At 43.6% G+C, this 26,798-nt stretch overlaps 1 protein-coding gene across 2 annotated transcripts in view; it reads left to right on the top strand.

The window, feature by feature from the left end:
• TTF1 (transcription termination factor 1) overlaps positions 1 to 26,798 on the top strand; it is a 104,686-nt gene that overhangs the window by 34,214 nt on the left and 43,674 nt on the right. For both annotated transcript variants that reach the window (XM_073600528.1, XM_073600529.1), the window contains exons 5-7: positions 7,083 to 7,268; positions 10,242 to 10,320; positions 14,215 to 14,345. In XM_073600528.1, coding sequence (XP_073456629.1) covers positions 7,083 to 7,268; positions 10,242 to 10,320; positions 14,215 to 14,345 — 396 coding nt within the window. The remainder of the gene's footprint in view (positions 1 to 7,082; positions 7,269 to 10,241; positions 10,321 to 14,214; positions 14,346 to 26,798) is intronic.

Below are 26,798 nucleotides of genomic sequence, written 5' to 3'. Positions count from 1 at the left end.
TGGAAGAAAAGTTTATTAAAATGTGGGGAATACCGGCTATTGATGCCGCCATTTCCTCCGTAAATAATAGCCTGACTTGTCCTGTAGACAATGCTCAGATGCTGAGGGATCCTGTAGATAAAAGGATGGAATCCCTATTGAAGGATGTTTTCTCCTTAGCAGGATCAGTGGCCCAACCTGTAGTAGCAGCGATTGGAGTCTGTCAATACTTAAGAGACCATGTTAAGCAGGTCATCAAAGTATTACCTGAACAGCAGGCCCAGGGGTTTGCTAACCTTCCAGCGGCCTTATGCTTTGTGGTTGACGCCATTAGAGATTCTATCGTGCAAACCTCCCGTCTTTCACTGGGGTTGGTGCATATACGTAGAATCCTATGGTTGAAAAATTGGTCAGCCGAAGCACCATGTAAGAAGCTACTGGCTGGGTTTCCATTTCGTGGTGCAAGGTTGTTTGGAGAGGACTTGGATAACTATATCAAGAGAATCTCTTGTGGGGAATGCACTCTCTTACCTGTCAAGAAGAAGAGTAAGCGTCCCTCTTTAAAACGGACTCTTTCCCCAGCGCCGGGGGCTTCAGCCTCCAGGCAGTCTCGACGGCCGCCTACATTGGGGTCCAGAGACAAGAGTCGACCCCAGGGACAAAAGAAGTCCTGGGGAAAGAAGCCTACTAGGCAAAACACTAAGACCTCTGCATGAGGGGGCGCCCCCGCTCACTCGAGTGGGGGGAAGACTGCGACAGTTCTCAGAGCTCTGGCACGAGGACTTCCAGGACAGATGGGTAGTCTCCACGGTAACCTTAGGGTACAAGCTGGAGTTTCAGGAATTCCCTTCTCCTCGGTTCCTCAGATCAAATGTTCCCAGAGACCCAGAGAAGAAGCAGTCGCTCCTTCTAGCGTTAGAGCGACTTTTGTCGCAGGAGGTCATTATGATAGTTCCCGCAAAGGACCAGGGATTGGGCTTCTATTCCAACCTTTTTACGGTCCAAAAGCCAAATGGGGATGTCAGGCCCATTTTGGACTTAAGGGATCTGAACCGATTCCTAAGGATTCAATCCTTCCGCATGGAATCAATTCGAACAGTAGTTCCCACCCTGCAGGGAGGAGAATTTCTGGCATCAATAGACATCAGAGATGCATATCTGCATGTGCCCATTTTTCCTGCTCATCAGAAGTTTCTGCGCTTCGAGGTAGGAGGGCGCCATTTCCAGTTTGTGGCTCTGCCTTTCGGGATAGCCACTGCACCTCGAGTGTTCACAAAGATCTTGGCTCCTCCTCTGGCCAGATTAAGGGCTCAGGGTATAGCTGTCATAGCATACCTAGATGACCTGCTCTTGATAGACCGGTCGGTAGCCTCTTTGAATGGAAACTTGAGGACCACGGTCAGGTATCTAGAACACCTGGGTTGGATCCTCAACTTAGAAAAGTCTTTCCTAAAACCAGTAAGAAGACTGGAGTATTTAGGTCTGATTATAGATACAAGCCAGGAGAAAATATTTCTACCCCAGGCAAAGATCACTGCTTTGAGAGAGCTGATTCTGACAGTAAGGACCAAGAAGGGTCCCTCAGTCCGCCTTTGTATGAGGCTACTAGGGAAGATGGTGTCTTCATTCGAAGCAGTTCCCTATGCTCAGTTTCACTCAAGAATGCTGCAACACAGTATTCTGTCGACCTGGAACAAGAAGTTCAGGCATTAGACTTTCCGATGCACCTGTCGCATGCGGTGCGTCAGAGCCTCAATTGGTGGCTCATACCCGAAAACCTGCAGAAGGGGAAATCCTTTCTACCGGTTACCTGGACGGTGGTAACAACAGATGCCAGTCTGTCAGGTTGGGGAGCAGTTCTGGAACAGGCTGCGGTCCAAGGGGTATGGTCCAAGACAGAGAGGACCTTACCCATCAACATTCTGGAGATCCGGGCGATACATCTAGCTCTAAAGGCCTGGACTATCGGGCTACAGGGTTGTCCGGTCAGGATCCAGTCCGACAATGCCACAGCAGTGGCTTATGTCAATCATCAGGGAGGCACCCGGAGCCGAGCTGCTCAAAAAGAGGTGAACCAGATCTTAGTCTGGGCAGAGATGCATGTGCCATGCATATCGGCAGTTTTCATCCCGGGAATAGAGAATTGGCAGGCGGACTATCTAAGTCGCCAGCAGTTACTTCCAGGGGAATGGTCTCTGCATCCCGACGTCTTTTGGGCAATATGCCAAAGATGGGGGGTTCCAGATGTAGATCTCTTTGCATCCCGATTCAACAAAAAGATAGACAGATTTGTGGCAAGGACAAAAGATCCTCTTGCATGCGGGACGGATGCGTTGGTGATTCCGTGGCATCGGTTCTCACTGATTTACGCATTCCCGCCTATTCTGCTACTACCACGACTCCTTCGCAGGATCAGGCAGGAAAGGAAGTCGGTACTTCTGGTGGCCCCCGCTTGGCCCAGAAGGACTTGGTATGCAGAAATAGTAAGGATGACGGTAGGTTCCCCGTGGACACTACCGGAACGCCCAGACCTGTTATCTCAAGGTCCAGTGTTCCATCCTGCCTTACAAACGCTAAATTTGACGGTTTGGCTATTGAGACCCACGTTCTGAAGAGTCGTGGGCTCTCAGGTCCTGTCATATCTACCTTGATTAATGCAAGGAAGCCAGCTTCCAGGATGATTTATCATAGAGTCTGGAAGGCTTATATAACCTGGTGTGAATCCAGAGGTTGGCATCCCAGGAAATATGTCATAGGTAGAATCCTTGATTTTCTACAGATGGGATTAGAGATGAAGCTGGCCTTGAGTACCATCAAGGGCCAGGTCTCTGCTTTATCAGTATTATTTCAGCGGCCACTTGCTTCGCATTCTTTGGTCCGAAACTTTATGCAGGGGGTGATGCGTCTTAATCCTCCGGTTAAAGCGCCCCTAAACCCCTGGGACTTGAATTTGGTCCTGGCTGTGTTACAGAAACGGCCTTTTGAACCAATAAGTCAGATTCCTTTGGTCTTGTTGACAAGGAAATTAATTTTTCTGGTGGCCATCTCTTCTGCTAGAAGAGTATCAGAATTAGCAGCTCTTTCCTGTAAGGAGCCTTATTTGATTATACACAAGGATAGAGTGGTACTACGCCCTCATCCTAGTTTTTTACCGAAGGTGGTTTCTGATTTTCATTTAAACCAGGACATTGTTCTACCTTCCTTTTTTCCAGATCCCTGTTCTCCGGAAGAGAGATCTCTACATTCGTTGGATGTAGTAAGAGCAGTTAAGGCCTATCTAGGGGCAACTACTCAGATCCGCAAGACGGATGTTTTGTTTGTGCTGCCAGAGGGTCCCAATAGAGGACAGGCAGCGTCAAAAGCTACCATTTCTAAATGGATTCGACAGTTGATCATTCAAGCTTACGGTTTGAAACAGAAGATTCCTCCGTTTCAGATCAGGGCACATTCCACAAGGGCTATTGGTGCTTCTTGGGCAGTGCATCACCGGGCCTCTATGGCTCAAATCTGCAAGGCCGCAACCTGGTCTTCAGTTCATACATTCACCAGATTCTATCGCCTTTGGGCGTAGTGTGCTGCAGGCAGCGGTACAGGGTCCTCAGGTCTGATTGCACCCTACTTGGTCGTGGTTCCCCCCCCTCAGGTAGCATTGCTCTGGGACATCCCATCAGTAATTACTGTGGCTCTGTGTCCCGTGATGTTCGAGAAAGAAAATAGGATTTTTTAAAACAGCTTACCTGTAAAATCCTTTTCTTTCGAAGGACATCACGGGACACAGAGGTCCCGCCCCTCTTCTAATACACTATATTGCTTGGCTACAAAACTGAGGTATCCCTGCAAGGGGGAGGGATTATATAGGGGGTTGAACTTCCTGATAGGGTGTGCCAGTGCCCAATCACCAGTGATACCTATATAACCCATCAGTAATTACTGTGGCTCTGTGTCCCGTGATGTCCTTCGAAAGAAAAGGATTTTACAGGTAAGCTGTTTTAAAAAATCCTATTTTTCCACTTCTTGATTAGAGTGTGAACACTGCTGATTGGCATTCTCAATTCCTTGGATATCTTTTTATATCTCTTTCCTGTTTTATACAGTTCAACTTTCGTTTCCTGCAGATCCTTTGACAATTTTTTTTGCTTTCCCCATGACTCAGAATCCAGAAACGTCAGTGCAGCACTGAATGAAAAATGCAAGGGTCTGTGAGAAGTCCAGACACGCATTGACCTTTTACACACACACACAGTAATTACAAGCAAACAGATCATAGGTGAGGATGGTTACCTTTGATAGCGATTCAAACCATTTTGTGTCAACTTGTGTGCATGTTATCAGGGTATGTAAACTTTTGATCAGAGTCATTTGGGTAGTTTCTGTTGCCATTATGATTTAAAAAGAGTAAACTCAGTTGATTAATAATAAATGGCTTCAGCCAAATACTAACCATGAGTAAAAAATGTTTATCATTCATATTCTCTGAAAAATGGCCAAGAAATCATAAATTCTGCCAGGGTATGTAAACTTATGAGCACTGTGTGTGTATGTATGTATGTGTGTGTGTGTGTGTATGTATGTATATATATATATATATATATATATATATATATATATATATATAATTTTTTATTTATTTATTTTTTTCTCACAAAAGTGTGTACATCCCTCAGATTTTTGTAAATATTATATTATCTTTTCATGTGACAACACTGAAGAAATGACACTTTGCTACAATGTAAAGTAGTGAGTGTACAGCTGTGTGAGTGTAAATTTGCTGTCCCCTCAAAATAACTCAACACACAGCCATTAATGTCTAAACCGCTGGCAGCAAAAGTGAGTAGACCCCTAAGTGAAAATGTCCAAATTGGGCTCAGTTTGCCATTTTCCCTCCCCGGTGTCATGTGACTCGTTGGTGTTACAAGGTCTCAGGTGTTAAATTCGGTGTTATTGCTCTCACTCTCCCATACTGGTCACTGGAAGTTCAACATGGCACCTCACGCAAAGAACTCTCTGAGAATCTGAAAAAAAGAATTGTTGCTCTACATCAAGATGGCCTAGGCTATAAGAAGATTGCCAAGACCCTGAAACTGAGCTGCAGCACAGTGGCCAAGACTATATAGCAGTTTAAAAGGATAGGCTCCACTCAGAACAGGACAGGCATGGTCAACCATAGAACTTGAGTGCACCTGCTCAGTGTCAGAGCCAGAGGTTGTCTTTGGGAAATAGACGTATGAGTGCTGCCAGCATTGCTACAGAGGTTGAGGGTTTGGGGTGGTCAGCCTGTCAGTGCTCAGATATTACGCTGCACACTGCATCAAATTGGTCTGCATGGCTGTCGTCCCAGATGAAAACCTCTTCTAAAGATGATGCTCAAGAAAGCTCTCAAACAGTTTGCTGAAGACAAGCAGACTAAGGACATGGATTACTGGAACCATGTCCTGTGGTCTGATGAGACCAAGATAAATGTATTTGGTTCAGATCGTGTTGAGCGTGTGTTGTGGCAACCAGGTGAGAAGTACAAATACAAGTGTGTCTTGCCTACAGTCAAGCATGGTGGTGTGAGTGTCATGGTCTGGGGCTGCATGGGTTCTGCCGGCACTGGGGAGCTACAGTTCATTGAAAGAACCATGAATGCCAACATGTACTGTGACATACTGAAGCAGCGCATGATCCCCCCCCATCGGAGACTGGGCTGCAGGGCAGTATTCCAACATGACCCCAAACACACCTCCAGGACAACCACTGCCTTGCTAAAGAAGGGTAAAGGTGATGGACTGGCCAAGCATGTCTCCAGACCTAAACCCTATTGAGCATCTGTGAGGCACCCTCAAACGTAAGGTGGAGGAGTGCAAGGTCTCTAACATCCACCAGCTCCATGATGTCGTCCTGAATGAGTGGAAGAGGACTCCAGTGGCAACCTGTGAAGCTCTGGTAAACTCCATGCCCAAGAGGATTAAGGCAGTGCTGGAAAATAATGGTGGTCACACAAAATATTGACACATTGGGCCCAATTTGGACATTTTCAATTAGGGGTGTACTCACTTTTGTTGCCAGGGGTTTCATCTGTGTGTTGAGTTATTTTGAGGGGACAGCAAATTTACACTGTTATACAAGCTGTACACTCACTACTTTACATTGTAGCAAAGTGTCATTTCTTCAGTGTTGTCACATGAAAAGATATAATAGACTATTTACAAAAATGTGTGTGTATATGTGTGTGAAATATATATATGTATGTATGTATGTATATATGTACACACAGTATCTCACAAAAGTGAGTACACCTCTCACATTTTTGTAAATATTTTATTATATCTTTTCATGTGACAACACTGAAGAAATTACACCATCACCAACGAAATTACCATCGCACCACTGTTGGAGCTGTGATGGGGAAACTAGGACTGTTCTTCATATACAGTATGGTGGTCCTCCCCCCGGTCTTATGTTTTATATACAAAACAAGACTTCTCTGTGCAGTGTCCAATGAATTGAGCTACTGGCTTAAATAAATAAAATATTATAAAATATAAATAATAAAATATTTACATAAATGTGAGGGGTGTACTCACTTGTGAGATACTGTATGTGTGTGATATATATAGATATATATATATATATATATATATATATATATATATATATATATATATATATATATATACTTTTTTTTTTTAACTTTTTTTTTTTTTTTTTTTTTCAAATTTTGTAATTTTGAACAAAAAAACTTTTTTTTTTTGCTGCTATAATCGAACTTCCTGTTTAGAGGGTGGCTACATTTAATTCATGGTTCCACTTTATGTAAGAACGTGGCCATCCTCTAACACTCAGCTAGGGTAGGGTCTATGGACTGTGGGATGTGTAGTGTACATAGAGCAATGCACATGACTCAACTAATGTGCACTGCTTGTTTCAATCAAATGATAAGGGGGAGAAAGAGAGCTATGGGGGATGTTACAAGGCAAAAAAAACTAAGTAAATAACGATTTAATGAAAAGCCATTATGGATAGATAAAAAAAGGATGTTGTTACTCTCACTTTAACAAAGTTAGGTCTCATGACAGCATCTCATTAAAGAGATTAGCGGTAATGTATATCTTCTCATTTAGGAATCAAGTTTGAAACTGGACGATTTTCCCAGACCGAAGATGAACTGATCAAGAAAAATGTAGAAGCCTTCATGAAGTTAACAGGGTTGCAGTCAGGCGAGGTGCTCTTTCACAGTTATAGGTTTCCAGACCAGAAGTGCATTATCGAAAAGTTAAAGAAAAAGTTCCACTTTCGGCAACGAACCGGTAATCTATGTATAATATATGTTTCCATCTGACGGTTGTGTGAGCTATAGCCATGATTACTGTGTAACTTGCATAGTAGATGGAAAGGCAATTTGTAACCGTGTGTGTAATAAATTTTATATACCGTGTTTCCCCGATAGTAAGACACCCCCGATTGTAAGACGTATCGGGAGTTTCAGAGGGGTCAGCTAATATAAGCCGTACCCCGAAAGTAAGACATATGTCTTACTTTCGGGGAAACACGGGGGGATTTGCCTCCAGTGATGTGCGGTACAAAGAGTGGGGCTGGGGGTGCGGGCCGCTGGGGGTGCGGGTCTCTGTCCCCCTCCGTTCTCCCCCTCCGTTCCGCTTTCCTCCTCTGTGCCTCCCCGCTGTCCCCTCCGTTCCCCCCTCCTTCTCTGTCCCCCTCCGTTCTCCCCCTCCGTTCCTCCGTCCTCCCCCTCCTTCCTTTGTGAATAGACAGAGTCAGCTGACTCTGTCCATTCACATAACTGAAACATTGTAATCTCCTGTGATTACAATGTGTCAGTTTATGAATGGAGAGAAGCCGCTGTCTTCTCTCCTTTCATTCTCAGTGCAGCTGACGCTGCAGAGAAAGGGACTGGGGAATCTCTATCCTCTGTCTCTTTCTCTGTCTCAAGGGGGAGATATCAGAGGTCTGTTAAGACCCCTGATATCTCACCAAAGCCCCCCAACATATTTTCCCAATATAAGACATACCCCGAAAGTAAGACATAGTGGGGCTTTTAGGGACAAAAAGAAAGTAAGACACTGTCTTACTTTCGGGGAAACACGGTATATATATATATATATATATATATAAACACACACACACACATTTTGCTATCTCTCATAGATGCTTTTCCTCCTGGCAGCAGCATTTTGGTAGAAAAAAATGCTTGAAACGTGTAACATGTTAAGGCGTGTCAGGTGCTTGGGCGTTCATTTAATTAGCCAGAATAATTTAATAATTTAACATGCATTTTGACATGTCGCGTCAAATGTTTTTTTTTCTGCCAAAACATAGCTGCCCCTCCCTCTAAACGCCTGTATGTTCATGGACACACTGGCTTAAATGCAAGGGCGTTTAGAGGAGGCAGAAAAAAAAAAAAAAAAAGCCAGATGCCCCTAAGAGCAGCGTTTAAAAACGTTCAGTTTGCCTGAGGTCTAAGACTGAGCAGTGTCAGAGCTGTTTGTAACGGTGACAATACCTGCACACTGGAGGAAACTTCCTTCACATCACCAATGCTTTTGAATGCTAACAGCACTTGGCACACGAAACAAAGCAACTCTGTGCCCAGAAATTTTCAGTGCATAATTTAACAGTGCAGCTGCCGGGCACCGACAATGCCAGGGGGAATAGTCATTTGAATAGCGTCTGTCTGCTTGGCACCAGAAATAAGGGAACAAGCAGGGAAATGGCAGGATAGTATTGATAATCGTAAGCTTACACAGTTTGTAATATACACAAATTATGGGAAGCTTGCAAATGAGTTTTTCATGTTTACATGAAGTTCTGCTTTAACCCTTTCCCGACCAGCCGCTGCAGTTGTACTGCGGCAGGTTGGCTCCCCTGGGCGAAACGACGTTGCATTACGTCGGGTCGCCTTTTGACCACTAGGGGGCGCAACGCCAGAGCCGATGCCTAGCTGTCGCGATGACCGGGCACCCACAATCTCTCAACACAGAGTCGGAACGGAGATCAATGTAAACAGACAGATCTCTGTGCTGTCAGGGGTGAGGAGAGCGATCTGTTGTTCATACATAGTATGAACAATGATCGGTCTCCTCACTTAAAATCGATGATCACTGCCATTACTAGTAAAAAAAAAAAATAATGAAAATGCCATAAATCTCTCCCCTATTTTGTAGAAGCTGTAACTTTTGCACAAACCAATCAATATACGCTTATTGCGAAAAAAATTTGGGATATTTATTATAGCAAAAAGTACAAAATATATATATTTTTTTTCAAAATTGTCACTTTTTTTTTTTTTTTGTTTATAGCGCAAAAAAATTAAAACGCAGAGATGATCAAATACCACCAAAAGAAAGCTCTATTAGTGGGAAAAAAAAGGACTCCAATTTTGTTTGGGTACAACATTGCACGACTGCGCAATTGTCAGTTAAAGCGACTCAGTGCCGTATTGCAAAAAATGGCCAAAAAATGAGCAGCCAAATCTTCCGGGACTGAAGTGGTTAAAGTTGTTCTAAATTCAAAACGGTTGTTCCAGTCTGTTAAAAAAAAAAATAAAACAAAATGTCAGCAGCTACAAATACTGTAGCTGTTGACTTTTCTTATAAGGACATCTACCTGTCCAGGGATCCCGTGATGTCGGCACCCCTAGCTGATTCGTCAATCTGCTTCGGGTGCAGGTGCTGGCATCTGTAGTAAGGGAAATAGGAAGTGGAGCCTTGCAGCTTCACAGCCTGTTTTCCTACTGCGCTTGTGCGAGTCGCACTGCGCTTTCTGAATGGTCCCACCATCTTCTGGGACCTCTGCAGTGGACCGCACCAGCAGAGGGCTGGCAAAGAGGAGGTAATGAACCATTCTGTGCAATACCTTTGCAGAAAGCAGGTAATTGTAACAGCTTTTTTTATTGTATAGATGCAGCATCGGATTGATGCATCCACCTAGGTGAGTATAAATGTTTATTATTTAAAAAGTCCATGCTTCTCTTTTAAACTGGTTCTATGCACCTACAGCCCAAATAAAATATGCTTTAAAAAGATTATTTTATTCCCCCTCAATGACCAGCGCTCCACTTACCTCTGGTCCCCGTGTGTCAGAGTCAGGAAGTAAGTGAAATTCTCCTAGTGGAGTCGCAAACTCTTTCCCTGATTATCCATAATGTTAAAAAATAAAATATGTCCGGTGTTAGGCTTTAATTGGATGGATGTCCAACTTGAGTATAGATTTCTAGACCATAACCATTTCCACCATTGGATGACTTAATATATTTTCTTCCCCAGCGATGGGACTAGGCCGCACTGTAAAAGAAGTTCAGAATCGAGGATCAAAGTTGTATGATTTGTCTGGCAATAAGGGACGGTAAGTTATTGCATTAAATAACAAGCATTATTATATTGGCTGAATGAATTCTGAAGAATGTTATTTGCCTGTTCCATCATTGGCCATTAAATTATGTTCACTGAGAACATCTCAACAGAGGACATTGGTAGAAGTGCGTGTTTCTAGTGGGTGTAGCAGAAGGAGGTCACCAGCACACCGTGGCTCTCCAATGTGGGTCCAAAGTTTTATGCAGAGATCACATTGTTACAGCAAGAACAATGTTTCGGAGCCTCGTAGGACCCTTTCATCAGGCATGTGATATGCCTGATGAAGGGGTACTGTGAGGCTCCGAAACGTTGCTCTTGCTGGAACATTGTGATCGCTGAACAAAACTTTGGACCCACATTGAATATCCATGGTATGCTGGGGACTTTCTTCTGCTTTGACTATCCTCAGTTCCAGCCCATGGTTGCTGCGGCACCTGCTTACATACACAGCCATTTCTAACCAGGAATGTATGCGTTGGTATTGTGCATTGTATCTTTGGTGGCCATAGAACGCTCATCTCCTTACTGCTATTGTGAATTCCCCAAAGGTGTGTTTAGAAGTCCAGAGAGCAAAGTAAGATCTTTCTTCCTGGGTGCTTGTGCCTCTCCAGACAAGGGTTTGTAGAAGCACTATGGTCGGTGTGAAACGCGTCACCTCCTGGGTTCTGTGACATTGTCTTGTTGGCTGTCATCGGCCTCTTTTTTTTTTTTTTTTTTTTTTTTTTTTTTTTTTTTTTAATAAAAACACGTTGGATCTTTTTTCCTTTGGTGTGCAGCCATCCTTTTCTTCTCGGCCTGTAATAGAAGAGGCACTATAGTTCATGCAGCCTGTGAAAATCTGCCACCTTACACCATTCCAGATGCAAATAAATACCTGCTCTTCCCTGCAGCAGCCTCGACTTCCTTCTACAGGACATACGAGCCAGCAGAAGGAACCACAGTGTGTGTTGGTTGAGCAGGTAAACACCTGAAAGTTTTCATATGCACACTTTTATTTAAATGCTTTCACTACTATGCACTCCCAGGGGCAAAAACTTTGCTGATTTCTTGCCACTTTCCTATTCTTCCTCCCTCAACAAAAAATAAACACTCCAAGGACATGCTGGTAGATTCATTGGATCCTGTATAAATTGGCCCTAGTATGTACAGTGCCTTGAAAAATTATTCATACCCCTTGAAATTTTCCCAAAGCGTCTTTTAGGACACCACCTGAGAGATCGCGACTCCTCCCACCAGACCGCAGGAAACACCTCCTCACTCCACATCTTTTAAAGGGAACCTTTTCGGTGGCCAAGAGGAGTTTCGGCCAGGCCAGAAGTGACATTTCCTAAGAGCGGGTCGACACCTGGCATAATTTCTGGAGGCAGGGCTTTTGCTGGCACCTAATTTTGCTTCCGGTCCTGTGCAGTGGCACTATGGGAGTCCGGAGCGGCGTGAAGCGCTACACGCCTGCTATGGAGGACGCAGTGGCATCTACAGCGATGGGGACAGTCGCCAGTAAGTCTCGGGTAGGGGGCAGTTTCTTAAATCTGGCCGATCGTTTACTTGGGGTTTCCGGTCTTCCTTTTTTTTACCCCCCTGGTGGCGGGGGCCTGTCTGGGCACTTGAGGTTGTTGTTTCTACCCCTCTTAGTTCACCTTTGGGTGGTCCACAGTTAGAGACTGGGTCTCAGCAAAGGCCCCCTGTTTTTTTCCTGTTTTGTTTCCTCTCTTACGCCAAAAGCTCTAATTCAAGCACAAAAAGAGATGCCCCTCATGCAAGGCTAAGATGGGGGAGAATTGGAAGAAAGCATTATGCAGCACTTGCATTGCTTCCTTGGTCAAGGAAGAATCTTCTTTTGTCTGTGATGACTTGGTTGCCTCAGTAAAAAAGAAACTCTATGCCACGATTCAGTCATTCTGTGACTCGTTGGTCAATCCAGCTGCTAGCCAGCCCTCCACATCTTAGTCTTCCCAGGGTTCTTCTTCTGTCCCAGTGTTAGAGACTCTATCAGAAGGTCCTACCACCAGGGGACAATTCCCCACTCCTTCCAATGACGGTTCGGAGGAGGAGGGTGAGGGGGCGGAAGTGGCCCCCTCCAAACTTAAACTATCCCTGGAGGAGGTTGATGGGCTTCTTAGAGCCCTACATGTTACCCTTCGCCTAAGCAAAGAAAAAAAGGGAGCTAACACTGCATGACCATATGTATGCAGGTCTAAGTGAGCCTAAAGGGCAGACATTTCCGGTACATTCTGTCATTTCGGATTCCATAAAGAAAGAATGGCAAGAACCGGAGTAATTTTTTTTTTTTTTTCCTCAAGAGACTCTTTCCTTTCGAGGAAGACCCTCTGCGATATGGAATAAGGTCCCCAAGCTCGACGCTGCCTTCTCCCAGGTCTCTAGGTCCACCGACCTAGCCTTTGAAGACATGGGGATCCGATGGATAAGCGTATGAATCTTTTTGCTCAAGAGATCTTGGCAATCGAGCATGAGCAATTTAAAACCAGCCATGGCTAAGACATGCGTAGCTAGAAATCTGGAATATTGGGTTAATCCGCTAAAGGCTCACGTGTTGGCAGATTCACCCAAGCAGGAGATAATCTATTCTTTCACTACCTTGTCTTCCACGGTAGCCTATAAGGCAGACACTTCAGCCGAAGCAATTAAAATGTCGGCTAGATCAGCAGCCTTTTAAGGGTAGAGGAGAGATCTGAGGTCTTATAGAGCACATGTATCTCCATGAAGAGGACCTGCCGTACTTTATTTCCATCACAAAAGATGTTTGCATTCCTTGTGGTAGAAATAAGTGATTAAAAAAAAAGGAGGGGGTGGGGGGAATGAGCAGAATAAACTCAACCCCTGTTGTTGTGTGTGTGTTTTTTTTTTTTTTTTTTTTTTTTCTTTCTTTGGGCCGCATATGTCTTTTGAGCTGAATGCAAGCACCCAGCACAGAGAGGGGTCTCACCAGGAGCCCTGGGTCCCGTAGGAAGGATCTGATTGCTGTGATAGCCTCTGAATGGCTGTCACTGTGGGTTTTTTACAGATTTGTTTTTCTCTCTCTGAATGGAGGGGAGAGATATTCTCATTCTCTCTGTCTCTCTCTCTCTCTCTCTCTCTCTCTGTCTCTCTCTGTCTCTGTCTCTGTCTCTGTCTGTCTGTCTCTCCAAAACTAAAAGAAAAAATACCTAAGACAAGGTTTGATCTAAGTTAGTGTTTGAATCCATTAAGGGTCAAAGGTCATGGCTAGTCTGTGTGTTTTAGGTAGGATTAAAAAAAAACGAAATGCGCACATTGCCTCTGGGCTGTTCTATGGGTACATACCACATATGTGCATGTTAGTTGTATCGCTACAACAAGACATTAAAATTTATTTCACCCTTAGTCTGGGTTCACACTTATGCGATGTGAATGTGAGCAAATTCTTATGCAGATTTTTGCTGGTGTTCAGTGCGATTTTGTGTTTCAATTTGTGCTAAAGACAGTGCGACTGTAATTTGAATTTATTGCGTTTTTGAATGGAATTTTACGCAGCTGCAATTTCTGCATGGGGCAGGAGGGAAATATGTAAAAATCTACACAGAAAATGCAATATTTGCACACATCTGAACACAAGATGCGATTTCATGTTGGATACCATTTGATGTCTATGGAGAGGAAAATCGCACTGCTGCCGCATGGTATTTGCAAAGCAATCGCAAAGCATAGATGTGATTGACCGTCATTGCACACAATGTGTTTTTGAATGACATGCGAATCTAGGCTTTTTGTAACCCATCAAATTCGCATCAGTATGTACCGGCACTTAGGCGGGAATGGGTTAAGGAAGAACTAAACCTTTTAATTCTTTACAGCCAAGGAAGCTGCTATCTTGTCCTGTTAGCCACTGCTGTTTTTTTGTTTTTTTCAGTTTTACAAAAGACGACGTAGAAAAACTGCGGAAAGGGATATCTGAATACGGGAATAATTGGACTGCTGTTGCAAAATTAATTGGCAGAAACAATACAACCACTCAGTTAAAAGCCTCGCAGCTCAGACATGGTAAGCATTGTTCAGAAATATACAATGGTCTGTTTATTGTATGATTTCTGTAGCTAAAATGGTAACCTGCTTTAAAAAAAAATAGCAGAGGCTTGAGATTCTAACCAGAGAAGTGTGGTTCACCTTCTTAGGGGCTCATCCATACAACCTTTGTATGAGACTCCAAAGTTGTTATTTTTAACTGCTAGCCGACCAGCCGACGCAGTTATACTGCGGCAGGTTGGCATGGCTGCACAAATCGCCGTAGCTGTACGTCGCTTCTTTTAGATGTCACAGCAGGCGCCCGACGTATGTCCCCGGAGCCGACGCGCGTGCCCAGCGGGCGTGATGACCGCCGGGTACCCACAATCGCTCATGACAGAGCGAGAACCGGGATCTGTGTGTGTAAACTCAGGGGAGAGGAGACAGATTGTGTGTTCATACCAAGTATGAACACCGATCTTTCTCCTCCCCTAGTCAGTCCCATCCCCTCTACAGTTAGAACACAAATAGGGAACGCGGTTAACCCCTTGATCGCCCCCTAGTGTTAACCCCTTCCCTGCCAGTGACCTTTATACAGTAATTAATGGCCAGTTTTAGCTCTGATCACTGTATAAATGTCAATGGTCCCAAAATAGTGTCAAAAGTGTCCGATCTGTCTGCCGCAATGTCGTAGTCTTGATAAAAGTCGCAGATTGCCGCCATTACTAGTAAAAATAAATGAAAAAGACATAAATGTATAAATGTATCATCTATTTTGTAGACGCTATAACTTTTGTGCAAACCAATCAATATACGCTTATTGTGATTTTATTTTTATTTTATTTTTTTATCAAAATTGTATAGAATACTACATATCGGCCTAAACTGAGGAAAAAAAATTTTTTTTTTCTTTAAATATTGGGATATATATTGTGTTTTTTTTTTTTTTTTTTTGTCTAAAGCGCAAGAGAATAAAACCGCAAAGGTGATCAAATACCACCAAAAGAAAGCTCTAATTGTGGGGAAAAAAGAACATTTTTTTTTTTTTTCTGTACAACGTCGCAGGGCCGCACAATTGTCAGTTAAAGCGACACAGTGCCGTAAAACAAAAAATGGCCTGGTCAGGAAGGGAGCAAATCCTTCCGGGGCTGAAGAGGTTAAGGTTGTTTGATTGATTTATAGTTACATAGTAGTAGTAGGTGAGGTTGAAAAAAGACACAAGTCCATCAAGTCCAACCTATGTGTGTGATTATGTGTCAGTATTACATTACATATCCCTGTATGTTGCGGTCATTCAGGTGATTATCTAATAGTTTCTTGAAGCTATCAATGCTCCCCGCTGAGACCACCGCCTGTGGAAGGGAATTCCACATCCTTGCCGCTCTTACAGTAAAGAACCCTCTACGTAGTTTAAGGTTAAACCTCTTTTCTTCTAATTGTAATGAGTGGCCACGAGTCTTATTAAACTCTCTTCTGCGAAAAAGTTTTATCCCTATTGTGGGGTCACCAGTACAGTATTTGTAAATTGAAATCATATCCCCTCTCAAGCGTCTCTTCTCCAGAGAGAATAAGTTCAGTGCTCGCAACCTTTCCTCATAACTAAGATCCTCCAGACCCTTTATTAGCTTTGTTGCCCTTCTTTGTACTCGCTCCATTTCCAGTACGTCCCTCCTGAGGACTGGTGCCCAGAACTGGACAGCATACTCCAGGTGCGGCCAGACCAGAGTCTTGTAGAGCGGAAGAATTATCGTTTTATCTCTGGAGTTGATCCCCCTTTTAATGCATGCCAATATTCTGTTTGCTTTATTAGCAGCAGCTTGGCATTGCATGCCATTGCTGAGCCGATCATCTACTAATACCCCAGGTCCTTTTACATCCTAGATTCCCCCAGAGGTTTTCCCCCCCAGCGTATAGATTGCATTCATATTTTTGCCACCCAAATGCATTATTTTACATTTTTCTACATTAAACCTCATTTGCCATGTAGTCGCCCACCCCATTAATTTGTTCAGGTCTTTTTGCAAGATTTCCGCATCCTGCGGAGAAGTTATTGCCCTGCTTAGCTTAGTATCGTCTGCAAATACAGAGATTGAACTGTTTATCCCATCCTCCAGGTCGTTTATGAACAAATTAAATAGGATTGGTCCCAGCACAGAACCCTGGGGAACCCCACTACCCACCCCTGACCATTCTGAGTACTCCCCATTTATCACCACCCTCTGAACACGCCCTTGTAGCCAGTTTTCAATCCATGTACTCACCCTATGGTCCATGCCAACGCACCTTATTTTGTACAGTAAACGTTTATGGGGAACTGTGTCAAATGCTTTTGCAAAATCCAGATACACCACGTCTACAGGCCTTCCTTTATCTAGATGGCAACTCGCCTCCTCATAGAAGGTTAATAGATTGGTTTGGCAAGAACGATTCTTCATGAATCCATGCTGATTACTGCTAATGATATCATTCTTATTACTAAAATCTTGTATATAGTCCCTTATCATCCCCTCCAAGAGTTTACATACTATTGATGTTAGGCTAACTGGTCTGTAATTCCCAGGGATGTTTTTTGGGCCCTTTTTAAATATTGGTGCTACATTGGCTTTTCTCCAATCAGCTGGTACCATTCCAGTCAATAGACTGTCTGTAAAAATTAGGAACAACGGTCTGGCCATCACCTGACTGAGTTCCCTAAGTACCCTCGGATGCAAGCCATCTGGTCCCGGTGATTTATTAATGTTAAGTTTCTCAAGTCTAATTTTAATTCCGTCCTCTGTTAACCATGTAGGTGCTACCTGTGTTGTGTCATGAGGATAAACACTGCAGTTTTGGTTACTGAAGCCCCCCGATTCACTCGTGAAGACTGAGGAGAAGAATAAATTCAATACCTTCGCCATCTCCCCATCCTTTGTAACCAGATGTCCTTCCTCATTCTTTATGGGGCCAATATGATCTGTCCTCCCTTTTTTACTGTTTACATACTTAAAGAATTTCTTGGGATTTTTTTTGCTCTCCTCCGCTATGTGTCTTTCATGTTCTATCTAATTGCACCCTTACATTTCTTGTTGCATTCTTTATAAATTCTGAATGCTGAGGATGATCCCTCAACCTTGTATTTTTTGAAGGCCTTCTCCTTTGCTTTTATATGCATTTTTACATTGGAGTTAAGCCATCCAGGATGTTTGTTCACTCTTTTAAATTTATTACCCAATGGGATACATTGGCTAATGCCCTTATTTAATATGCTCTTAAAGCAAACCCATCTCTCCTCCGTATTCTTTGTTCCTAATATTTTATCCCAATTTATGCCTTTTAGCAAGGTTTGTAGTTTAGGGAAGTTGGCTCTTTTGAAATTCAGTGTCTTTGTGTTCCCTTCATGTTTCCTATTTGTGTGATTTATACTGAAACTAATTGACCTGTGATCGCTGTTACCTAAATTGCCCCGTATTTCCACATCTGTGATCAGGTCTGTATTGTTGGTAATCGGTAGATCTAGTAATGTTTTATTTCTAGTTGGTGCGTCTACCATCTGACCCATAAAATTGTCCTGCAAGACATTAAGGAACTGGCGAGCCTTAAATGAATGCGCGGTTCCCTCCGCCCAGTCTATGTCTGGATAATTAAAATCCCCCATTATGATAACACTTCCCATCCTTGCTGCTAATCCAATTTGTGATAGGAGATCCGTCTCCACTTCCTCCCTCAGGTTAGGGGGCCTATAGCATACTCCCAGTATTATTTTCCCCTTAGCTTCATCCCTTTGGAGCTCTACCCATAAAGATTCCACCTCCTCCCTAGCCCCCTCAGTGATGTCATCTCTCACATTCACTTGTACCTTATTCTTGATATATAGGCATACCCCTCCCCCTTTTTTACCCTCTCTATCCTTGCGGTATAGGGTATACCCTTGAATGTTTGCCAGCCAATCATGAGAGCTGTTGAACCAGGTCTCTGAAATTCCCACAAAATCCAAATCCTCCTTGTACAACAGTATCTCTAGTTCACCCATCTTGTCCGCCATGCTCCTGGCATTAGTGAACATGCCACATAGTTTAGACCGGTTGCATATTGTCCTCGTATTGGGTGTTTCAAGATTGCAACTTGGACTTGCTACTATACTCACCTTGTGTTTTTGTGCTTTGGTTAACCTACCACTAATGCCCCCAATACTACCCTCTGGAATATCTTCCGTGCTGGCTATCACTGTCTCTGGACCCTCCCCCCCCCCCCCCCCCCCATCGCCTAGTTTAAAAACCCCTCTAACTTTTTGGCCATCTTCATTCCCAGCAGATCTGCACCCTCCTCATTTAGGTGCAGTCCGTCCCTTCTATAGTACCGGTTACCGACTGAGAAGTCGGCCCAGTCCTCCAGGAACCCAAACCCCTCCTTACTACGCCAGCTCTTCAGCCACTTGTTTACTTCCCTAATCTCCCTCTGCCTTTCTGGTGTGGCTCGATGTACCGGTAGTATTCCTGAGAACACTACCTTGGAGGTCCTTTTCCTCAATTTAGCTCCTAAGTCCCTAAAATCGTTCTTTAGGACACTCCATTTGCCTCTGACTTTCATTGGTGCCAACGTGCACCATGACAGCCGGGTCTTCCCCAGCCCCTCCCAGTAATCTGTCCACAAGATCCGTGATGTGCCGAACCCGAGCGCCCGGTAGACAACATACTGTTCGGCGCTTCAGGTCTTGGTTACAGATTGCCCTCTCTGTCCTTCTAAGAATTGAGTCCCCTACGACCAGAATCTGTCTTTCCTTTCCCTTTGCTGCCCCCCCACTCTCCCTCATCTCCAGCAGTGCTGGTCCCTGACTGGTTTCACCAATGTCACTCAATGGAGCGTACTTATTGGGATGCTCCAGTCCTGGATCTTCCTCTCTGGCACTTCCCCCTCTACCCCTCCTGACTGTCACCCATCTACTCTTTGCTAGTGCCTGCACCTCTTTGTCTCCACCCGCCTCTGTGCTGGCCCCTGCCGTGTACGTTCCTGGCTCACCTTTAGTATGGAGGGACTTCTCAGTGCTGACAGTTGCTTCCCCAGATTCAGAACCTGGGCTTCCAGGGAAACAATGTGCTTACATTTTGCACAGCAGTATTCGCCCTCGATCGGATGATCAAGGAACGCATACATGCGGCAAGATGTACAAAGAGTCGCCTCTCCACACCCGCCGGGCATCGTACCTATTAAATTTAGTGAGGATTTGGGGATTTTACCCTGTCCAAATTACCTAACAGCTAGCTTCCTGGCACTAATACTCAAGACAATACACAGGTACACAACAATACAATACACAGGTACACAACAATACAATACACAGGTACACAACAAGACAATACACAGGTACTCACAGACCTACGTGCACTCGCAATACACAAGTACTAACGATACACACACACTACTCAGACAACACTCAGATACTCACACTACACAGGTACTATGACCCCTGTTATAACCTCCTGTTTTAAATTCTGGTTTTTAACTCCCACTTATTCCAGCTCCACTTACACCAAGCTCCACAGCTTCAGACGGAGCACGCTCAGACTGAGTCCTAGAACCAGTTAAATAGGCACCTGTGAGCAATTAACCACACCCCTTAATTGATAGACTGATGAAACCAGAGGGAAAAAAAAAAAAAAAAAAGCTATTTAAAAAGTGACAGCAAAAGGCAAATTAAAAACTAAAAGGAAAAGCCCCAAAAATGCAACCCAGCAAGAGATTTATTTATTTATTTTTTTATTTTATAGTTTAGGATGGAGTAGGAAAAGGCTGCAAGGACACTATTGCTGCACAAATTAATCCAAAAACAGGATTACACTTATTTCTTCAGTGGTCAGGGCCATGGATTTTTGCTGTCTTCAAGAGCTAAGCTTCATAAAGATTCTTTGACATTTAACACATTTCCAGGATTGTCAGAAGATGTCCTATGTGGTTCCTTCCAGAGGTCCCTATGTCACTACAGGACACGGCTGGTGGTTGGAACACAGGACCAGACATATTAAACCCATCTCAAGTCACCTATTTGCGTCTTTCAGGAAATTTCCCTTCGCTTCCTGTCTCTGAAATGCAAAAGGAAGTAAGTGGAAATATTTCCAAAGTGAGTAAAATGCCTAAGCTCACATCTGTGTGTTTGCTGCCGGGAATGTTTTAGCAGGCATAACAGCCATTTCATTTAAATGTACACCTGCTAAACAGCAGTGTGCTTTGGCTGTGGGTGCAGGAACGTGTGCGATTTAAATGCTTTGCTGCACCCACAATAGTGTGAACCTAGCTTTATACTATTGTACACTACTATGCAAATATTTTAGGCAGGTGTGAAGAAATGTTGTGAAGTAAGAATGCTTTAAAAAATGATTCAGTTTAAGCTCATCACAGAGGACAAGGGTGCACACATCTTGAGGAAAAGAGATTTAATCTCCAAATACGGAAAGGTATCTTTACAGTAAGAGTTGTGGAAATATGGAATAGACTCCCTTAAGAGCTGGTTCTGTCCACCTCAGTAGATTGCTTTAAAAAGGCCTGGATTATTTCTTAAATGTACATAATATAACTGGATACCAACATTTATATGTAAAGTTGATCCAGGGAATATCGGATTGCCTCTTGGGGGATCAGGATGGAATTTTTTCTCCTAGTGGAACATATTGGATCATGGTTTGCTGGATTTTTTTGCCTTCCTCTGGATCAACTATGGATATAGGATTGTATTTTTTAACCCCTTTTTATTGGTTAAACTAGATGGACATGTTTGTTTTTTCAACCAGAGTAACTATTACAAATATATATTTTAATTGTTCATTTTTATCAATTTACAAAATGCAAAGTGAACAAACGGTAGAACAATCTAAATCCAATCAATATTTTGTGTGACTACCTTTTGGCTAATCAATTCACACTTGTACACTTGCACACAGTTTTTGAAGGAATTCGGCAGGTAGGTTGTTCCAGACATCTTTGAGAACTAATCTCAGATCTTCTGTGGATGTAGGCTGCCTCAAATGCTTCTGTCTCTTCATGTAATCCCAGACCGACTCCATGATGTTGAGCAGATAACAGCAGGGCACAAACTGAGTGTAGTACATTAACAGATTTATTATGGTGAAAAGACAAATGGCAACTCACATTGTGACAGTTAAAATCAGGTTCATCACATAGTAAGAGTTTCTGGTGGACAGTCGCACAACAGGGAGCCTCAGACCAGAATAGAAATACTGGGTGGATAGATACACATGAGAAGAAGAAATGGCATTTTAGTACATAATCGGTGAGCAGGCAGCTCATACATCTGGGATGGGGAGCCTCTACCTAAAACCGCTTAGATGAGGATGTGGAAACCAACAGGATGGCGCAGGGCTTCTTGTGGGATGCAGAGCAGACCCATCCCACAAGAAGCCCTACGCCATCTTGTTTATTTCCACTTCCTCATCCTAGCCGTCATGCTGCCTGATGTCCAGACTTTCCAGGCTTCAAGTTTTAGGAAGATTCTTCCCATCCCAGATGTATGAGCCCGACCGCTCACAGATTACAAAAGTGCCATTTCTTCTTTCCATGCATATCAATCCATTCAGTGCTTCTATCCTGGTCTGCGTTTCCCTGTTGTATGACTGTCCACCAGAAACCCTTACTATGTGATGAGCCCAATTTTAACTGTCACGATGTGAGTACCATTCAATAGCACTACTATCAGCCCGTCCCCGCATGCCAAGGTTCTAGGTGTAACCCTGGACTCTGAACTATCCTTTCGGCTCCACATCCAAACACTTTCCAAATCTTGCTGTCTTAACCTCCGCAACATTTCCAAAATACGCCTTCCTAACCATTGACACTACAAAACTCTTAGTTCACTCCCTGTTCATCTCCCGCCTCTACTACTGCAACTCCCTTCTCACGGGATTACCTTTACACAGGCTACCCCCCTTCAGTCCATCATGAATGCTGCTGCCAGGCTCATCCACCTTACCAACCTCTCAGTGTCTGCTACCCCTCTCTGTCAATCCCTCCACTGGCTTCCACTCACCCAGCAAATTTAAATTCAAAATTCTGATAACTTACAAAGCCATCCACAACTCGGCCCCCCGGCTACATCACTAACCTAGTCTCAAAACAGCCTACTCGTTCCCTTTGTTCCTCCCAAGACCTTCTGCTCTCTAGTTCCCTCATCACCTCCTCCCATGCTCGCCTCCAGGACTTTTCCAGAGCCTCTCCATTCTTGTGGAACTCCTTATCCCAATCTGTCCGACTATCTCCTACTCTGCTTGCCTTTAGACACTCCCTGAAAACCCTCCTCTTCAGAGAAGCCTATCCGGCCCCCACCTAACAACTGTACTTTTACTTCCTCCATCAGATCATCCCCCACAGCTATTACCTTTTGTATCACTTGACCCTCCCTCCTAGATTGTAAGCTTTAACAAGCAGGGCTCTCTGATTCCTCCTGTATTGAATTGTATTGTAACTGTACTGTCTGCCCTCATGTTGTAAAGCGATGCGCAAACTGGCGCTTTATAAATCCTCTATAATAATAATTTGTCTTTTCACCATAATAAATCTGTTAATATACTACACTCAGATTGCACCCTGCTGTTCTTATCTGTTTGCCTAGAGCATTGATGGCGAACCTTGGCACCCCAGATGTTTTGGAACTACATTTCCCATGATGCTCATGCCCTCTGCAGAGCAGTTGAGCATCATGGGAAATGTAGTTCCAAAACATCTGGGGTGCCAAGGTTCGCCATCACTGGCCTAGAGAAACTTCAATCTCTTCAGAAGCGTGGCATTGAGATCAGCGGGAAGTTACCCTGAACTTTCCTATTAGACTCTATATTTGGAAAACAGCAAAAATTTCATATTTATGAACACACAGTTATTACGCCATTACTACTGCATGGTGTTGAGATCGGGCTCTGTTGGGGCCAAACCATCACTTCCAGGACTCCTTGTTTTTTACGCTGTGGATAGTTCTTAATGACTTAGGCTGTATGTCTGGGCCGTTGTCCTGCTGCAGAATACATTTTGGATCAATCACACGCCTCCCTAATTGTATGGCATGATGGATAAGTATTTGCCTGTATTTCTCAGCACCCAGGTATACCCATCTACTGTCCGGAGAAGTCTGGCCAGAAGTTGTCATCTTGGTAGAATTGCGGCCAAAAAAGCAAGCCTCGGATGTGGAAACACGGCTAAGCGACTCAACTATGCATGAAAACATAGGAACTGGGGTGCATAAACATGGCAGCAGTTGGAAATTTGGTCAGAATCCAATGGTGCCCGCAAGGCTGAGAAATACAGGCAGATACTTATCCATCATGCCATACCATCAAGGAGGCATTTGATTGGCCCCAAATTTATTCTGTGGCAGGACAATGACCCCAAACATACAACCAATGTCATTAAGAACTATATTCAGTGTAAAGAACAAGGAGTCCTAGAAGTGATGTTTGGCCCCCACAGAGCTCTGATCTCAACATGGAGTCTGTTTGGGATTCAATGAAGAGACATAGGGATTTGAGGCAGCTTACATCCACAGAAGATCTGTGGTTAGTTCTCCAAGATATTTGGAACAACATACCTGCAGAGTTCCTTCAAAAACTGTGCAAGTGTACCTAGAAGAATTGATGTTTTGAAGGCAAAGAGTGGTCACACCAAATATTGATTTGATTTGGATTTTCTTCTGCTCATTTACTTTCCATGTTGTTAATTGATAAAAATAAACCATCAACACTTCTATTTCTGAAAGCATTCTTACTTTGAGGCATCTTTCACACCTGTCCAACATTTTGCACAGTACTGGAACAAACAGATGTCCCAATTGTGAGATTTTCTCTCGCCTCTTGTTCTGGTGACATCTGTAAAATATTGGATTTCCCATCACTTCCTGCCCCAGTGACAGTGGTCAGCAGGACAGATACTACCTAGCAGGGACACAGAGGGGGAGATTTTCTAAAACTGGAGCACACTGAATCTGGTGCAGCTGTGAATAGTAACCAATCAGTTTCTAACTTCAGCTTAGTCAATTAAGCTTTGACAATAAAACCTGGAAGCTGATTGGTTACTGTGCTCAGTGGCACCAGATTCTGTGTGCACCAGTTTTAGTACATCTCCCACAGAGAGTAATAAGTTGACAGGTGTTCTAACTCTTCTACCCTCTTTCCAAAAGACCAAAACAAAAACAAACAAAAAAAAAAGTTTGGGCTTTACATTTTTAGGACTAGTATGGATAATCTCCAAACTAATAAAGGTAACTATTCAATTTGGGACCCAAAGGGGAATCCCCTTCTCTTTGGAGAAATATCCTTTCACCACCTGTTGTGTCCCCAAGATGGGAAGAAAAATCTCCACAGTGGGGCATAAACAGCAAAAATTAAACCAACAGGGCTTTTAACCCTGCCGTACTGTATCCAATACTAAAGAAAAGTGGTTGTACTATACACTTTTTTTTTTTTTTTCTTTTTTTTTTTTTCTTTTTTTTTTTTAAAGTGGGAGTAAACTCCTATGCATGAGTTTTACCTATAGTAATATAATAAGACTTGCCTATTGGTAATGTAAATATCTCCTAAACATGCACTGTTTAGTAGAAATTTACTGTACATGCAGCCATTGATGTCACCATCACATGTGCTCTGCAGGAACGGCCACCCAGAAATTCAGCCAGTTTAGCAGATACTGGTCAAATTTCGATCAGTGTGTGGCCCTCCCTGTTTGTCAGAAATTGATCATTATAAAGACTTCTGTCAAACAGCCAGGTTGGAAAATGTTTTCCAATCAGTGGCTGCAGCCGCTGATCAGTGTATTTTGACAGCAGCAAGAGCCACTGTCAGAATACAATGTCCTGGCTGGAGGGGATTCTTCCATCCCCCTCGCTTGTGTGGATTGAGTAGTTTTTTTCAACATTTTTTCAGACACCCTTTAGAATTGCACACCAGTCTGAGGGCTCGTTCACATCAGGAGTCGCATGATTTTTTGTGCCTTCCCTTGCAGTTTTGTTTTTTTTTTTTTTTTTTTAATGAGCTGCTCTATGCATGTGAAACACAAAAGGGTGCCAGCATGATTTTTAAAATTGCACAGCACCAAAACACATGGTACTATGGTACCATGCGTTTTTAGCAGACGCAAATATACACGCATTTGCTAGATGCATGGGGGGGCGTCATTGGGAACTATGGCACCCATCCGAATCCGCAAAAGATGGCACATTTTTTGTGCAGAGCAGGAAAATGCACAATTTTGCACCTGTTACCGTACTGCACCTGGTGTGAACAAGCCCTAAAATGCAGCACAAATTTCCCCTCCTAGCACAAATTCTGTCCCTACAGTAGTGACTGCGACAGAGAGGAGGAGAGAACCAGGAGGTGGTGTGGGTTTTGCTCTCTTCCACCCCACCCCAGCTTTTTATTCCTCCCTGTACTCTTGCCAGCCAACCGAAAGCTGAGCTGGCCACCAGCCCGCGTCCTACCAACTGCCAGAAAGAGTACAGAGAGGAGACAGGGAATTCAGCGTGCACCTACCCCACTCTCTGCTCCTCTGTACTCTTTTTGCCAAGTCCTTAGCAGCCAATGACATCATCAGTTGGTAGAACGTGGGTGGGCAGGCAGCCACCTCAGCTTTCTGTACAGAGAGGAAGGTGCGGGCTGAGCTCTCTGAATCCTCTATACACTGGAGATAACAGTGCTCTCTCCCTCCTGTGGCACAGGAGCTAACAGTGGATCGCTCAGATCAGGCTGTTACTGTGGCACCCCTGATTCCTCACAGTACCCCAGTTGAAAAACGCTGGGACAGAGGAATCAAAGTCGTCTTTCTTTTCTTTTCTTTTTCTTTTTTTTTCAGCCCCCTAGCTAAATGTGGGAAAAAAAAAAAGAAATTGTCTATGACCTGCTTTACTTTATCTAACAAACAATTAAGTGGAAAGCAGTGACTGCTGGGGAAGGGAAAGCTCAGGAATGCTCCATAAAAAAAATCACCTGTTAATTGGCAATTTTATTTTATCTTAAAATGTTCATCTCAGGCAGACTTTGAGAGACTAAAGGTGCAGTTTTGTTCAGTTATCTTTTTTCTGTATATTGTAACACATTTGTAAAAGCCAACTTCTGACATAGAATAAAGAACCATGTCTGGCAGCCTGTATATCTAACTAGTTGGTGGCTCTGAAATCTGATTCTCCCCTCCTATCCTTTTTTTTTTTTTTTTTCCACTCAGCAAGATTATTTATCTGGGAATCGTTTTTCAGTTATCAATACTTCCAACTTCTTCCCATTCCTGCTTCTCATCATCGTGGTAGTGCTGATTGTACTTTTTTTTTTTTTTTCTCACAAAGCTTGTTTACGTTATATTTATACATTTTACCTTTATATATTTCTCTCCATCCCCCCCAGGGCCGTGCGTCCCCTCCTGCCCCCCCTCCTCTCTCCCCATCTTCTTCAAATCCATCTCTGTTTCAGCCTTCGGGGTCATTTAGCTGTTGATCTCTGGGTCTCTTTATCTTCCTACCTAGGCTGTCCATAT

Source organism: Aquarana catesbeiana, linkage group LG09 (genome assembly GCF_042186555.1).
Source record: "Aquarana catesbeiana isolate 2022-GZ linkage group LG09, ASM4218655v1, whole genome shotgun sequence".
Lineage (NCBI taxonomy): Eukaryota > Metazoa > Chordata > Amphibia > Anura > Ranidae > Aquarana > Aquarana catesbeiana.
This window is presented reverse-complemented; position numbering and strand designations above follow the sequence as displayed.